The 15248-nt window shown below is 44.7% G+C and overlaps 2 protein-coding genes across 4 annotated transcripts in view; both read left to right on the forward strand.

The window, feature by feature from the left end:
- Window positions 1-758: 758 nt before the first annotated feature.
- Window positions 759-3459, forward strand: cradd (CARD and death domain containing adaptor protein). The gene is made up of 2 exons (XM_084573993.1): window positions 759-1169; window positions 2973-3459. The coding sequence occupies exons 1-2, from the start codon at window positions 872-874 to the stop codon at window positions 3272-3274; spliced, it is 600 nt and encodes a 199-aa protein (XP_084430119.1). The 5' UTR covers window positions 759-871; the 3' UTR covers window positions 3275-3459.
- Window positions 3460-6924: 3465 nt separating this feature from the next.
- ptpro (protein tyrosine phosphatase receptor type O) overlaps window positions 6925-15248 on the forward strand; it is a 30281-nt gene continuing 21957 nt past the window's right edge. For all 3 annotated transcript variants that reach the window (XM_084573528.1, XM_084573526.1, XM_084573527.1), the window contains exon 1: window positions 6925-7192. In XM_084573528.1, coding sequence (XP_084429654.1) covers window positions 7055-7192 — 138 coding nt within the window. In that variant the 5' untranslated portion in view covers window positions 6925-7054. The remainder of the gene's footprint in view (window positions 7193-15248) is intronic.

A 15248-nucleotide genomic window follows, 5' to 3' on the forward strand; every position in this document is an offset into this window, starting at 1 on the left:
TTATATGAAAACATTTTAGTGTATTACTTCTGTTTACATTCATTTATTTATTGTAGTTTATTTTAAATTAGCTCATTACTACAAGAAAAGAAATAAATGAGTAACATTTAAGAAACTCAACATCAGAGCTCGGGATAAATGTCTACATAGAGACGGTGATGATCTCGCGAGAATTCGCCCGCGCCTCAACGTAATTTCACGTTAGCTCAGGAAGTGTGTTAGCTAGCGGCGGGAAGACGGTAGAAATGACGGTTTTACAGTTTTATTTGAATAATTAATACGTTTATAAAGTTTAAACTTAAATAAAAGCCGTTTTTTACTGTATAAGTCAATATAACTAAACTTTATCTGAATTTTATTTTATAAATCCTCGTTGATTAATTATCAACCAATTCTTACTGAAACATAAATAATATAATATAAATATTAAGCGTAAACTGGTTCAGTATCTTCTGATACTTTCGGCCTCATTTGTTTCGCTAAATGTTTTTATTTAATAGAAATCAAGATGATTTTCAGATGTTTATCATCCAACATGTTAAAGACCAGCTCCATAGGAACGTAGTGGAGTTTTGTCTGGTGTGTTAAATATGTGCCGAACTGATGAGAGGATAATTATTAATGGATTAATAAACTTAGTTATTAATTATTAAACTACCACAACAAATTAAAAGTAGATATAAATTAAAACGACTGGAAACTGTTGTTAATCAAACGTTGGTTCCGCTTTCATGTTTCCACTCGGACACAAACATTGAGGACACCGCGGTAGCTCGAACTAGCAGCGGAGACGGGGCCGGTAATCAGGACCGATAATCGGTTACTCGACTCTATGGGTGACCGAAGGTAGAACCGGCGGCTCGCTGCGGACATGGAGCCGGCCCACAGAGCTCTGCTGCGGGAACACCGGCTGGAACTGTCCGGGCAGCTCCTGGTCAGCGACACCATCGTTCCGCTCTTGTACCAGGAGGACATTTTAACGGTCGCGCAGGTGGAGGACATCATGTCTCAGCCCACAGAGACACGGAGGACTCTGAAGCTGCTGGACATCCTGCCGAGCCGCGGTCCCCGGGCCTTCGACGCCTTCCTGCAGTCCCTGAAGGACTTCGACTGGGTCAGAGAGAAGCTGCTGCAGAAGCTCCAGACCGCACCTGGACCGGGAACCACAGGTGAGACACACTACCGGAAGCTAAGGGGGACCAGGTCCAGGTCTAAAACCACTTCCTGGAGACGGGATCAACACAGATTTAAACTGTAGCTTCAGGTCTAAAACTTGTTCTCTAAAACTCCTCAAACTGAAATTAAACCGGGACATAAAACGTTTTATTCTATTTGTGGTGATGGTGTCTCAGAGTGGACTCATCTAGACCAGGTCCAGGTCTAATCCTGCTGTACTGGGTCAGGACCAGTTTAAATCATCTTAACTGTCCATGATGACCCTAAAAATAACAGAGATGACGACTGAAAGGATCCCTCCACCAGACCTCTAGAACCTCATCAGTTAGAACCTCATCAGTTAGAACCTCATCAGTCACCTCTAGAACCTCATCAGTTAGAACCTCATCAGTCACCTGTAGAACCTCATCAGTCACCTCTAGAACCTCATCAGTCACCTGTAGAACCTCATCAGTTAGAACCTCATCAGTTAGAACCTCATCAGTCACCTGTAGAACCTCATCAGTTAGAACCTCATCAGTCACCTGTAGAACCTCATCAGTTAGAACCTCATCAGTCACCTGTAGAACCCTTTAACGTGCTCCTCTTAGATTCAAGGCATCGATCCTCGTTGGTGTCTCTAGCGTACCTAATGAAGTGGCCACTGATGGAGCCCAGTCCTCGTTAACTCGTCCATGATGATAATTAATGAGATCTAAATAAATTAAAGTTAAATCCATTAAACTTTTAGTTTCTTTAAGGAACGAAGCTTTTTATTCTATAACATGTTAAACCTTCGCTTTATTTAAAAAAACAAAACTAATAAAAGAGTTTAAGAATCATCAGGAGGAAATGAAGTTTATTAATAAAGTTAAAACATCTTGTAGTGAATCTGCTGAAGCTGTGGATTCAGAGCTCTGGATCTGAGACCAGGACAGGGTTCCTGGAAAGCACAACGGGGGGGGGGGGGGGGTCTGGAAAACAAGTGCTACTTCCTCCTCCTCCTCCTCCTCCTCCTCCTCCTCCTCCTCAGGGTCAGGGCTCCAGAGGAACGTGGAGGTGTTCAGTCTGGACGTCCCTGCAGACGTTTGTCTTTGTTCAGTTCAGGCAGAAATCTGCTTTTAAAATAAATTAAACCTATTGAACAGCTGATCAATAAAAACAGGAAGTTCACATTTTATTTACGTCTTTTAATGAAATGATTTATTAAACATCATCATCAGTTCTGTCCTTTGAGCTTTTGTTTGATCAGGATCATTTGATTTTATTTAATCCTGTTTTTTCTTAAAGCACAGACTTTTTAAATGGACCCTGGTTTCTACGTAAGAGTTGAGTGACTGATAAACTAATTTATTTATCCAGGGGGGTGTGGGTGGTGGTGGGGGGGGGGGGGGTTGGGCTGTTTGGTCGTCATTCATTGGACGACAGAATCAAAAATAAATGTTGCAATCAGGTCACTGTAACACAGGAAGTCACCGCTGGTAACCTCCAGATAAAATACCACCTTAAGTGGACGCCTTAAAAGTCTCTGAGCAGACGATGAAATGAAAACGTGTCAAACTAATTAAATAAAAACCAGGAGCAGACTAAAACACTTCATAAATAAATCTGTTTCTGTTTCTTTTAGAGAGTTTGAGATTTTTTGATGAAACTTTTTAAAATGTTGAAATGAACTAAAAAATAAAAAAATAAACGTGTTTTCTAATAAAGTTTAATTTTAAAGTGAATGTTTCAAACATTCAAATCTAAATTAAGTCCAGACTCTGGAGCTGAGATCTGTTCTGAGCTCTGATTGGTTCTCCTCCGTCTCCCCACAGACGTCCACCCCCTCCCAGACTCTGTCCTCCAGTCGGTCCCTTCGGACCGGCAGCTGTCCCGCCTGGCGTCCCGGCTCGGCGCCCAGTGGGAGCTGGTTCTGATGGACCTGGGTCTGTCGGCCGAGGCCGTGTTTCGCTGCCGAGCCGACCACAGCCTCAGCGTGGAGGCGGCGGCGCTGGCCGGTCTGGTCCAGTGGAGGAGGTCCGGAGGGAAGAAGGCGACGGCCGAGAGGCTGCTGAAGAGTCTGGAGGCGGGGGGCGTCCATCCGTCCGTCCTGGAGGACGCACTCAGGACGCCTTAAAGGCCTCAGATGATCCACTCGGTGGCTTTAAAACTGAACCAAAGGAAACGTTTGAGACGTCACTTTAACTTTTAATAATTAAAAACAGAAAGACTCAGGACGGACTTTAGTCCAAATGTTTTTATTCAATAAAGTTTCACATTTTGAGATTAAAGATGAATTAATCATGAAGATCTGATCAATGAGTCTGGTTTTAACTAAACTTGGACTTTGGTTCTTCAGCTTCACAGAGACTTTAAACCTCCTCCTCCTCCTCCTCCTCCTCCTCCTCCTCCTCTACCACCTCCCTCCCCTCCTCTTCCTCCCCCTCCTCCTCCTCCTCCCCTCCTCTTCCTCCTCCTCCTCCTCCCCCTCCTCTTCCTCCCCTCCTCTTCCTCCTCCTCCTCCTCTCTCTCTGTGTGTCTGACTTCTCAAACATTTTCCTGGAAAGTCTCGTTCTTTCAGTGAAGTCATTTGTTTAGTTGGAGGAGGAACACACAGGAACAATGGCCGCTGTCACTGAGCTTCATTAATTCCTCAACAGCCTCAGAGCTGCTGCTTTTAAGGTGGACTGAGGAGATCCACACACGGAGCTTTGACTGAAAACAATCAGTTTAAATCTGAACAAACTGAACGCTCCTCACTGCTTCATTTATATCAGAGGAAGAACGTCTTTAATTTACTGGAAGTTTAGTAGAAATATACCAAGTGTAATGAATGTGTTTTATTTTTAGAATTAATTGAATTAAATGTATACGAGAATGAATTAGATTAAAATCCATCAGATTGAGACCAAAGCTAATGTGCTTCAGTGAAGTCCATAAAATATGAGAATAAATAAAGATTTCTACAATAAAACTGAAGATTAAACCTGAGATTAAAACTCTTTATTTCAGATTATTGTCTGAAGAAAAATCTGAAAAATAATAAAAATAATAATAAAAAAAACAAAGAATAAAGTCAGAAAAGAGTAAATGTGTGTGTGTGTGTGTGTGTGTGTGTGAACTAGTTTTCAGAATAAAACACCTCAGTTTGACAGAAAGTTGTTTTCTGTATTGACATAAAATAATTCTTAAAATAATAAAACCTGTTCAGTCCAACGTTTGAAGACGTCTCACGTAAAGTTTCATTTAAATTCATTTCTCTTTTAATAAAGCAGCTCAGATAAAACCATCCATGAAAGGGTTAAATGAGTCCTGTGAGTTTCTGAGAAAGAGACGCTGAGCTTCATGTGTTCATCTTCCAAGAAACGATTCATGGATTCACTGTGTCCTCACTGATCAGACCACGTCTTCACTGTTTCCTCACAAGCTCCAGCAAATAGAAACAAATAGAGACAGAAATAGAGACAGAAATAGAGACAGAGCTGTGAATGAATGTCAGGCAGCAGCTCTGTATCAGCTGATGAACTCACCGTGTGATGAGCTGCTTCCTCCAGCAGGAGGCAGAGCAGCCTCAGAGCTCTGACTCCAGTGAACACATGAATTTAACTCTTTCATCAGGAACCAGAGTTAAACAGCTGAAATGTTCAGACACTGAAAAACAACAAGAAACACAAATAAAATCACTTCATTCCATCTACAACTAAATAAATAATAAACCAAATATGCATCTTTATATTTGATTTATTTTTCCCTGCATTGAACTTTACAAGGACTTTAATATTAACATTTTCCTCATTTTCTAATTTGTTATTTATTTATTTATTTTCTATATATTTTTCCGTGCTACTGTGACAAAGACATGTCCCATAAACATTGTCTTATTTTATTAAACTAAAACTCTATTTTATATATTTAATATTAACACTGAACTCTTTAATTAGTTCTTATAAAATATTACAGTTAACGTCTTTATTTAAATAATAATCACTGGTTTAATTACAGAAGTAATCTGATTACAAACCTTCATATAATAAACTCCTCCCCCTGGTGGCAGCGCAGCTCATAAGCCCCGCCCCCTGTATGTCAGCGTCACCAGCCGCCATTTTGACTCCGGGTTTGTGAGTGAAGTCATTAATTAGCCTGATTAGCTCAGTGAATGCTAACGTAAGGGCAGCGCCACCTTGTGGAGAAGTCGTTTTCAGAGAAGGTGGAGTTAATAAATTAGTTTTAATTTGATAAGATTAAGAAAATGTTGATATTCAGCGGCCTCAGCATGCTAACTGTTAGCCTCGTTGGCTTCCAGATGCTAACGGTTGCCTAGCAGCAGTGTCCTCATGACGTCCTGAGTTGTAACGATGAGCTAGCGGCTTCTGTTTGAAGGCAGCATCAGCTAGCATAGCATAGCATAGCATAGCATAGCATAGCATACTAGCTGCTCCGTGTTCCACTTGTATATAAGGTTAGCATGGTTAGCAAGGTTAGCACTCTGAGACTTCACTTTACTAGTTTACTGAGTTTTCTGATTAGAACCGCAGCAGTCACAGCTTCAAGCTAACGTTAGCTACAGACTGTTATATATTCTCCATGCTAAGGTAACATTAGCCGCAGCGAGGCTAACAGTAGCTAAGACTGACAGGAGTTACTGCTAATGTAATAAAAAAACGTTTTTACAGAGAAAGAGGCTAATGCTAAGCTAACTGAAAGGACATTTAAATTAATTTATAAACCTCAGAGTCTCGTTGTTAACTGTTCAGTTCAGTAACTGTAAAGCTGACGTTTATTATTAAAAAATAAAATAAATAAAAATAACACGATCTTCTGATTACGTTGAAGTTTCACACTAAAGACTGAACAACTGGATGTTTGTATGTTTCTGAGACGATCATTGAGCTGACGTTGACAGGTGTGTTCATATGTGGGCGGAGCCTCTAGACATTGACTCCGCCCCCAATGAAATTAGAAATAAATCGTGGATGTTTGTGTGTGTGTCAGTAAACAGTAGAACATAAATAGATCAGATGTTCAGTCTGTAAGAGACAATGAGCGGATGATTGATCCGTTCATCTGGTCACTGAGTCACTGAGTCACTGATTCACTGAGTCACTGAGTCACTGATTCACTGATTCACTGAGTCACGGAGTCATGGAGTCACTGAGTCACTGATTCAGAGTCACTGATTCACTGAGTCACTGATTCACTGAGTCACTGAGTCACTGATTCACTGAGTCACTGAGTCACTGAGTCACTGATTCAGAGTCACTGAGTCACTGATTCACTGAGTCACTGAGTCACTGATTCACTGAGTCACTGAGTCAGAGTCACTGATTCACTGAGTCACGGAGTCACGGAGTCACTGAGTCACTGATTCACTGAGTCACTGAGTCACTGATTCAGAGTCACTGATTCACTGAGTCACTGATTCACTGAGTCACTGATTCACGGAGTCACGGAGTCACGGAGTCACTGAGTCACTGAGTCACTGAGTCACTGATTCACCTCAGAAATAAAACATTACTCATTTAGTTTGTTTTTCTCTGGAGACAGAAAATGATCTGAGATATTTTTGACATTTTCAGAGATCATGGTGTAAAGCTGAGGATGATGAAGATGAGGAGGAGGAGGAGGAGGAAGAGGAGGAGGAGGAGGAGGACCCGGTGTCTCCATGCAGCCTCCGAGGCGCAGGGCGGGGCGACGCCGCGCAGCAGCAGCTTCATCACCGCTGACCGACACCGACCTCCTGTTCGCCTCCAGGCCGCGGCATGGACCCCGGAGCCCGGCCCGAATCCTGTGAATCCCCGCGGGTCCGGTTCGAGCTGCGGTCCGTCGTGAGGAAGACGCTGATGAAGATGATGGTGGCGGAGAGCCGGGACTGAAGCGCAGACGGAGCATCGATGCAGCACAGATCGCCATTGTTTGGATGCGCAGCAGACTGAGAGGAACAGGCCGGAGTGTAGAGACAGAGACCGACCGACCGAGCGAGCGAGCGAGCGGCACCATGCTCCCCCCGCTGCTCCTCCCGCTGCTCCCCCCGCTCCTCCTGCTCTGCTCCAGCCAGGTAAGAGGGCTTCTCCACGGGGCTCAGTGTGGACGTGTGTGGACGTGTGTGGAGGCTTTGTTCGCTCTCAGACATCCAGAGCACCGGGCTGGAGGCTGGAGGCTGGAGGCGGATGGTGGCTGCGGCTGTGTCGGGGTGTGTGTGTGTGTGTGGAGGCTTTGTTCGCTCTCAGACATCCAGAGCACCGGGCTGGAGGCTGGAGGCTGGAGGCGGATGGTGGCTGCGGCTGTGTCGGGGGGTGTGTGTGTGTGTGTGTGTGTGTGTGTGTCCGTGTCCGTGCGTGTGTCGCTGGTGAAGCGGGGGATGGATGAGAAGAGACACCGAGAGAGAGGCTCCGGTCTGGGGGGAGAAACTGGGTCAGACGGCGCGGGAGCGTCTCTCTGGACGTATATGTGTGTGTGTATAGCCACAACATTATGACCACTGACCAACTTCTGGACCTGGCATTCATTGGTGTGGATGTTACTTAGACATGTAGCACCCACCTAGACCAGACCAGGCTCCCCCACCTAGACCAGACCAGACCAGACCAAGCACCCCCACCTAGACCAGACCAGGCTCCCCCACCTAGACCAGACCAGACCAGACCAAGCACCCCCACCTAGACCAGACCAGGCACCCCCACCTAGACCAGACAAGGCACCCCCACCTAGACCAGACCAGACCAGACCAAGCACCCCCACCTAGACCAGACCAGGCACCCCCACCTAGACCAGACCAGGCACCCCCACCTAGACCAGACCAGACCAGACCAAGCACCCCCACCTAGACCAGACCAGGCACCCCCACCTAGACCAGACCAGGCACCCCCACCTAGACCAGACCAGACCAGACCAGACCAAGCACCCCCACCTAGACCAGACCAAGCACCCCCACCTAGACCAGACCAGACCCCCCCCCACCTAGACCAGACTAAGCACCCCCACCTAGACCAGACCAGACCAGACCAAGCACCCCCACCTAGATCAGACCAGGCCCCCCCACCTAGACCAGACCAGGCCCCCCCACCTAGACCAGACCAGACACCCCCACCCCATAGCAATGACCCTCCTTGATGGCAGCAGCCATCCCCAGCAGGATGCAGCCTGACACAGACACACACACAAAAACACTTTAGGAACAACTAAAAAAAAACCATGAAGAACAGCACAAGGTGTTGACCTGGCCTCCAGATTCACTAGATCCCAAACTGATCAAGTATCTGTGGGATGATCCACAGAGGCCCCCCCCCCCCCCCCCCACACACACACACTAACAACAGGACACCCTCAGAAGGCCCATGTCCATTCTCTGATGAGTCACCACAAGAGAGACCTGCACAGTATTAGTAAGGTGGTCATAATGTTATGGCTGATCAGTGTATATGTGTGTTTATATATTCACACTCAGACACAGAGACAGTAAACCTTCCTCTGTCTCGTCTCCATGCTGCAGTTAGTCTGAACAAACCAGGACACATTTCACCGTCCTGTCCCCTGTCCTCTGTCTCCTGTCCCCTGTCCTCTGTCTCCTGTCCCCTGTCCCCTGTCCTCTGTCCTCTGTCCTCTGTCCCCTGTCCTCTGTCCTCTGTCCTCTGACTTCCTCAACGGCGTCTCAGGACTCATTTTAATATTTCCGTGTTTGCTCATGAATCCCTGAATGTTGTCAGACATGTCTCTGGAGCTCCTGTAGCTGCAGCCTTTAAACCGTGGACCAGGCTGTCCCAGACTGTCCCAGGCTGTCCCAGGCTGTCCCAGACTGTCCCAGACTCTGCCTGGGCTGATTCAGTGAGAGAGCTGCTCGTTTTATTCTCTGGTTGTTGTTTTTAAATCAGCAGCAGTTAATACAGCTGATGTAAGAGTTAAACAGAAACACGTGGTCATTGACAGATAAACAGAATCATCATTTAAATGTTAAAGAGTCACTGTGTTCTGGTTAAACATTTAAACCTTTACGTCTCTTAACAACCAGTCTGAAAACAGTCTGCAGGTGATGGACGGTTCATTTCCTCAGAGACAGGAAGTCGTTAAACGTCTGATCCAGAAACTCATTAAAGTTTAAAAAGGTTCAAATGAATCATTAATAAAGTTTCATCTGATTTAAATCTGAACTTTTAAAACTAAACATTCAGACATGACGGGCGAGCGGTGATGATGTCACCAGTGGGCGTGGCCTACTCAGAGGCGTAGCTCTGACTCAGCGATGTCATCGTTAACTGGTTGGAGGTGGATATTTGGTGCAGGTGACCGCTCCGTCCTCCATCTTGTTTCTCTCACCCTCACCTGCATCTTATTGGCGTTGTCATGGTGACGCTTCAAAATGGTTGTCTGGTGGTTCGTTAGCTCTGGTAGCTTCGTCCCAGAATCAGCTGATGAAACTGATCGTTATTGATCAACTTCACCTGTGGTCCATCACAGCTCGACCAATCAGACGTCTCCGTCGGTCAACAGCTGATCGCTGTAATCAGCTGTGATGGTCAGTGACCAGGAGCTGGACAGACCTGCACATTAAACATGAACTCATCTTCTCTGATGAAGAGTTTCATTCTGACTCTAACGTTCTGAAGGTGCATCGTTCTAAAAACAAGAATAAATAAATCAAACACGTATTGAATAGAGAACAGAGTGTGTCCCGTAGTTAGGATGAAGGACAAACTGATTTACTGAGGACGGAGAAGAGCTGCGTGAAAATTAAGAGACAAGATGAGAAACTAGAACCACAAACCTCTGGAACCAATGAAGACGTTAGTTTGGAGGAAACCGCTCAGAACCAGGAGGAGGAGGAGGAGGAGGAGGAGGAGGAGGAGGTGACGTTAGGGTCTCATGGTGGTTTTGGTTTCAGTCGTATCTAAACGTAGAACGAGTCTGAACAGAAACTTCATCTTCTTTTCTGAGGTTAAACCGAGTCAGAAGAAGAAATGATTGTTTTCATGTCTGAATATTTTACTACGAGCAGCTTTTAATGTGTTTAACGTGACGTCAGTGAACGCGTCACAGGACAAACGGGTCAGACAAGTTTATCAGTTTGAGTCTCAATCATTAAAGTTATTGATCGTCAGATAACGAAGACATGCTGAAGAGAATCAGTTAAATGATTTAATGACTGAGCGTTAAGCTCTCTGTCTGTCGTCAACCTTCCACAGTATTAAACCAGTAACGAGTCAGTGATCGAGTCTTAGACGAGTCAGTTGATCAGAGTTGAACTGATCAGATCTCCTGCTGAGCGTTAATCTGTGAAGGAGGACGTAATCAGACGGAGGAGAAGGTCTCAGTGAAGCTCAGATTAGATCCAGAGTTCAGTCAGAGAATTAGTCACACAGAGTTTCTCCTCTCCGCTGCCAGAAGAAGAGAAAGAAACCGATGTTCAACGGCCAAACGCTCGAGTCACAGCGAGACGAGCAGAATATCAACCAGAGCGTCGGCCATCTTCTTCTTCTTCTTCTTCTTCTTCTTCTTCTTCTTCTTCTTCTTCTGGTTTGTTGAGAGCGTCTGATGTATTCTGAGTGTATTTAGCCTTGCTTAGCTTAGCTTAGCTTAGCTTAGCTTAGCAGAGTGAACTGCTAGCCAAGCTCTCAGTCTGATTCACATGTTGTGTGACATGAGGTCAATGTGCTAATGTGTCTACTGACGTTAGCATGCTAACCAGCTAGCTCCAGCGTGTCATGCCTTATAATACCAGTCTGTACCAGGATGTGTCAGTGAAGCGTCTGGTTTCAGTCCAGTAAGAGACGAAGAGGAAGCAGCTAGCCGGCAGCTAGCCTGCAGCTAGCAGCTAGCCTGCAGCTAGCCTGCAGCTACTAACTTCCTTTAGACTCATTAAGATAATTATTTAGTCACGAGATATTTAATGAGTTTTCTATTTTCCCGTATGAAGAGTTAAAGCCTCCGGCAGCATTACTGAGCTCACACGCTGCTGATTCATTATAGCTCTGATCGCCATGACGACCAGCAGCATCAGCATCCCAACTGGAGGACAGTCGCTGCATTGTTGTCCCTGTCACATGTCACAACAAGAGACAACAGCGTCTCTGTGATCAGATTTCATATGTAACGCTAACGGGCTCGTTAGCTTGGTGGCTAACGTAGCAGGGATTCTACAGCATTAGCATCATTAGCTCCTCATTGCTAACTGTGTTCACACCAGTTTTCTCTTTGATAGATGAAAACGTTTATGTATTTACCAGATATTACTTCTAAGCTAACACCGGATCATGTTTAGCTTCAAGCTAACTCATGTTCACTTTATAAGCTAACGTGTTATTTTTAAGTTAAAATAAGACGCTTTTAATGTAACACAACTTATATTCACGTGTCATCAATATAAACACATGTTCATTTTATTTATTTTTAAACCAGCAGGTTTGTTTTCACACAAAGTTTAAGTTAGTACAATTTTATTTAAGGCTACACACGTTATTTTTGAGCTAAACTAAAAAATATTTCTTTTAAATTAACACATTTTAAACTTTAAGCTAAATTGTGTTAATTTTAAGCTTTCAAGCTAAAACAAAGATACAAACTTTAAGATAACGCGTCAGACGAGATGAATTAATGATGAAAATCTGTAAATAGCTGCTGGTTGTGTTTGTGTCTGAAGAGTGTGGACCTCACACAGATAGAAAAAGCTTCACATTGTTCTCTGAATGGGGCAGAGAACTGTCAATCATCTTTTGTCTCCGAGCTGAAATGAATCCTCACCAGACTCCATTCACAAAAGTTTAGTTTTTTAAACGGAAACTAAATAAATGAAAGGATCTTTTCTGTGGAGGAATAAACGTGGTGGAGTAGTTTAGAGACGAGAGGAAGCAGCCTCCACCAGAGAATATTTAGCTTTAGTCAGTGGACGTCTGCTGCCTCCACCCTCCTCCACCCTCCTCCCCACTCCTCCACCCGCCTCCACCCTCCTCCACCCTCCTCCCCACTCCTCCACCCGCCTCCACCCCCCTCCACCCTCCTCCGCCTTCCTCCACACAGCCAGACAAAAACTCTGGAGGTTTGCATGATAATGTTGGCAGCTGCCTGAGGGCGACGCCTCCTGACCCCCCGCCCGCCGCCCATTCAGGGGGTCACATACTCGGTTCATTCAGCGGCGCTGAGAAAAGCCTGTGTGCTGCAGGACAGAGGGTTTGTTCACTTCCTGGTTTTATTTCAGTCTGAATCAGAGACTAATCCACAGACTGTAGGAATCCACAGGAGTTAATGAGGACTTTTATATTCTCTTACTGTCACTGATCCAGAAACTGATCCAGAAACTGATCCAGACTTTATCTTTGAGGCACAAACTGAGAAACTGCCTCATTTTAGTTCATTTTTATCAAAATCAGAAAAAATAAAAAAACTGATTTGATGTGTGAAAGATGAAAACTGTTGTGAGTAAAGCTGAAGAGGAATGATTCTGTTCTTATAACCCTTCAGTCATTTTATTACCTCTATGAACAGGTCGGTTGGTTGATAGAAACTAAATCTAGACGTTTGGTTCTGGTTCTGGTTCTGGTTCTGTAAAGCGTCTCGAGGAGACTGACTGTATGTGGATGAGTTGAGAAGGTTGGTTTGATGGAAGAGGATCTGAAGAGACGTTGTCCTCGTTAAAGTCCTCCTGGTAAATAATACAGGAGTTACCGTTGAACCGTTTAGTCGTGAATCCTCTGATTTTCTGTTGTTGAACACGGAGACGTGTGAAGATCGGCTCAGTTTGAAATGAAAACAAACCTTTTTAAATATTTGAGGACTAAAGGACAGAAAGTCTGAGACGGACGAGTCCGTGGTGAGGACGTGTCTTTAAACCTGTGAAGGCTGAGACATTAGCATTCAGCCTCTGCCGCCCCCCGAGGCTGCTGCTCTGCACCGTGTCCATGGTAATCCTTGAATCAGACATAATGAGCATCTCCTCCTTTCATCTCTGTTGCCGTGGCGACGGCGGGGCGGCACTAAATGGGGACGGGTTGTTTTCTCTCTGTCGGCCGTAATATCGCCTGTTTGTCTTAGAACATCCTTCACCTTTGACCCGTTTACCGACGAAAACCGGAAATTAGTTTCAGCCTTCGTGGCTCACCGGCCACTTTATTAGGTACACGAGAGAACATGAAGGCTTTCTGATTACAGCTGATTTCCTTTTAAAGCCACAAATAAGTTTTGACGTGTGATTAATCTGAAGTGTGGGGTAAGATGTCCTGAAACGACTGAACTGAATAAAACACAAAAGAAGAAAGAAGCTAACCAGTAAACAGCTGGGTCTGGGTTCACTGGGTCGCTGAGAGCTGATAAATGTGGCGTAGTGTGATTAACTATATATCATTAAATATTTTAGTCTTTTGATTGAGGCATCTTTATTTTCAGTTGTTTGTTTCTTCTTTGCATTTCCACCGTGACCAGTCCTCTCAACACATTCTGCACCAGCTGTTAATTGTGTTTTCATTGTGTATTGACGTGTTGTGTTGACTGGTGTCAACGTTATAATTAAACAGCGACGATAACGACCACCTCCGAGAAAAGAATAGAGGATCTAGAGCTGAGCCCTGAGGTACGCCACACTGGTTAACATGCCGTTCATGTTCCTGTTATGGTTCTGTTGACTCTCACCACAAACACAAACACAGAGGCTGTTATTTTCATTGTGTTGTTGGAGGAGGCGGAGCTTCGTCAGCTCAAATAGCTTCACAGCAACAGGAGGCGTCACTGAGTAAAAAAAGGCTGCAAGAACACTCTACACCCACTCACCGGCCAGTTCATTAGGTACACTAGTGAATGCTTTCTAATATAACAGACCTGCTCTAAAGGATCGAACAGAAACAACAGAAACAAGTCCTGTGTCCTTCAGCTCATTAACTGGAAACCTGACTTTAATTTCCTCTAATGTTTCTGCTCAATGACTGAATGTTTCCGACACAGTTTGAGGACTGGTGATGAGGAAAACTGAGTCTCATTAATTATCAACATGAATGAGTTAACGAGTCTAAGAGTTAACTCTGAATCTAGTCTTCAGTTTATGTTCAGAGATAAAGACAAAGGAGTTCACTGACTAAACACTGAGTGTGTGTCAGGCTTCAAGCATTGTTGTGATAATTCCCAGCATGCATCAGTGCAGCACATGTTCAGTGACTCCTGGTGTCACTCTGAGAGTCTCAGATTAGAAAACTAGGTCAGGATCTCTGGAGGGATAATCTGCCGACGGAGGAAGATCTCAACACTTCACACGCTCTGTTACTGATGAGAGCAGCTCAGAAATGCAGGAGAAACGGTTAGCCTAGCTTAGCATGTAGACTGGGAGCAGGAGAAACGGTTAGCCTAGCTTAGCATGGAGACTGGGAGCAGGGGAATAGGTTAGCCTAGCTTAGCATGAAGACTGGGAGCAGGGGAATAGGTTAGCCTAGCTTAGCATGAAGACTGGGAGCAGGGGAAACTGTTAGCCTAGCTTAGCATGAAGACTGGGAGCAGGGGAATCTGTTAGCCTAGCTTAGCATGAAGACTGGGAGCAGGTGAATCGGTTAGCCTAGCTTAGCATGAAGACTGGGGACATAATGTAAATGTAACTAATAAATAGTTTTTATGAAATCATCTCATAGTTGTAATTCTAAGATAAATATTTTATTAACCTTCTTGTTGTTTTCTCATAATTATTTGTTTCTTATTGTTTCTCAGTAATAATAAATATATCACACCTGCAAACTTGTCGCTTTTCAGCGACAATCGCCGTTTTCTTGGTAAATTGGGTCATTCACGTGAATCGCGTAGAACCGGAGAGGTTTTTTTCGGGGGGGGGGGGGGGGTCTGGGGCTGCCCTTCATCTGCATGCCATGCGGGCTAGAATTGCGAAAACATTATTGGATCGTTCTTATAATTGACATTTCTCTGGGCCAATCGGAATCTTAGCACTTGCTCCTGTATTTTTAGGACCGAGTCAACGCCGAGTACTGCACGAACGTAGACCTTGCATAAAGTTAGCCTATGCTTCGAGCTAAATGGCTAATGTTAGCTAGCAAGACAAGCGGAGGTTGTAACCTCAACGTTAGTAACGTTAGCTAGGCTTATTGTTAGCCGGGTACTCGGCCCTGAGTTCCGTGATATACGGCTACTACTCG

The sequence above is a fragment of the Chelon labrosus genome, assembly GCF_963514085.1.
Source record: "Chelon labrosus genome assembly, chromosome: 23".
NCBI classification, from domain to species: domain Eukaryota; kingdom Metazoa; phylum Chordata; class Actinopteri; order Mugiliformes; family Mugilidae; genus Chelon; species Chelon labrosus.

Coding starts and splice junctions, on each gene's coding strand:
- cradd (XM_084573993.1), top strand. CDS start 872: ATGGAGCCGGCCCACAGAGCTCTGCTGCGGGAACACCGGCTGGAACTG. Junction 1,170..2,972: donor ACCTGGACCGGGAACCACAG/GTGAGACACACT, acceptor GTCTCCCCACAG/ACGTCCACCCCCTCCCAGAC.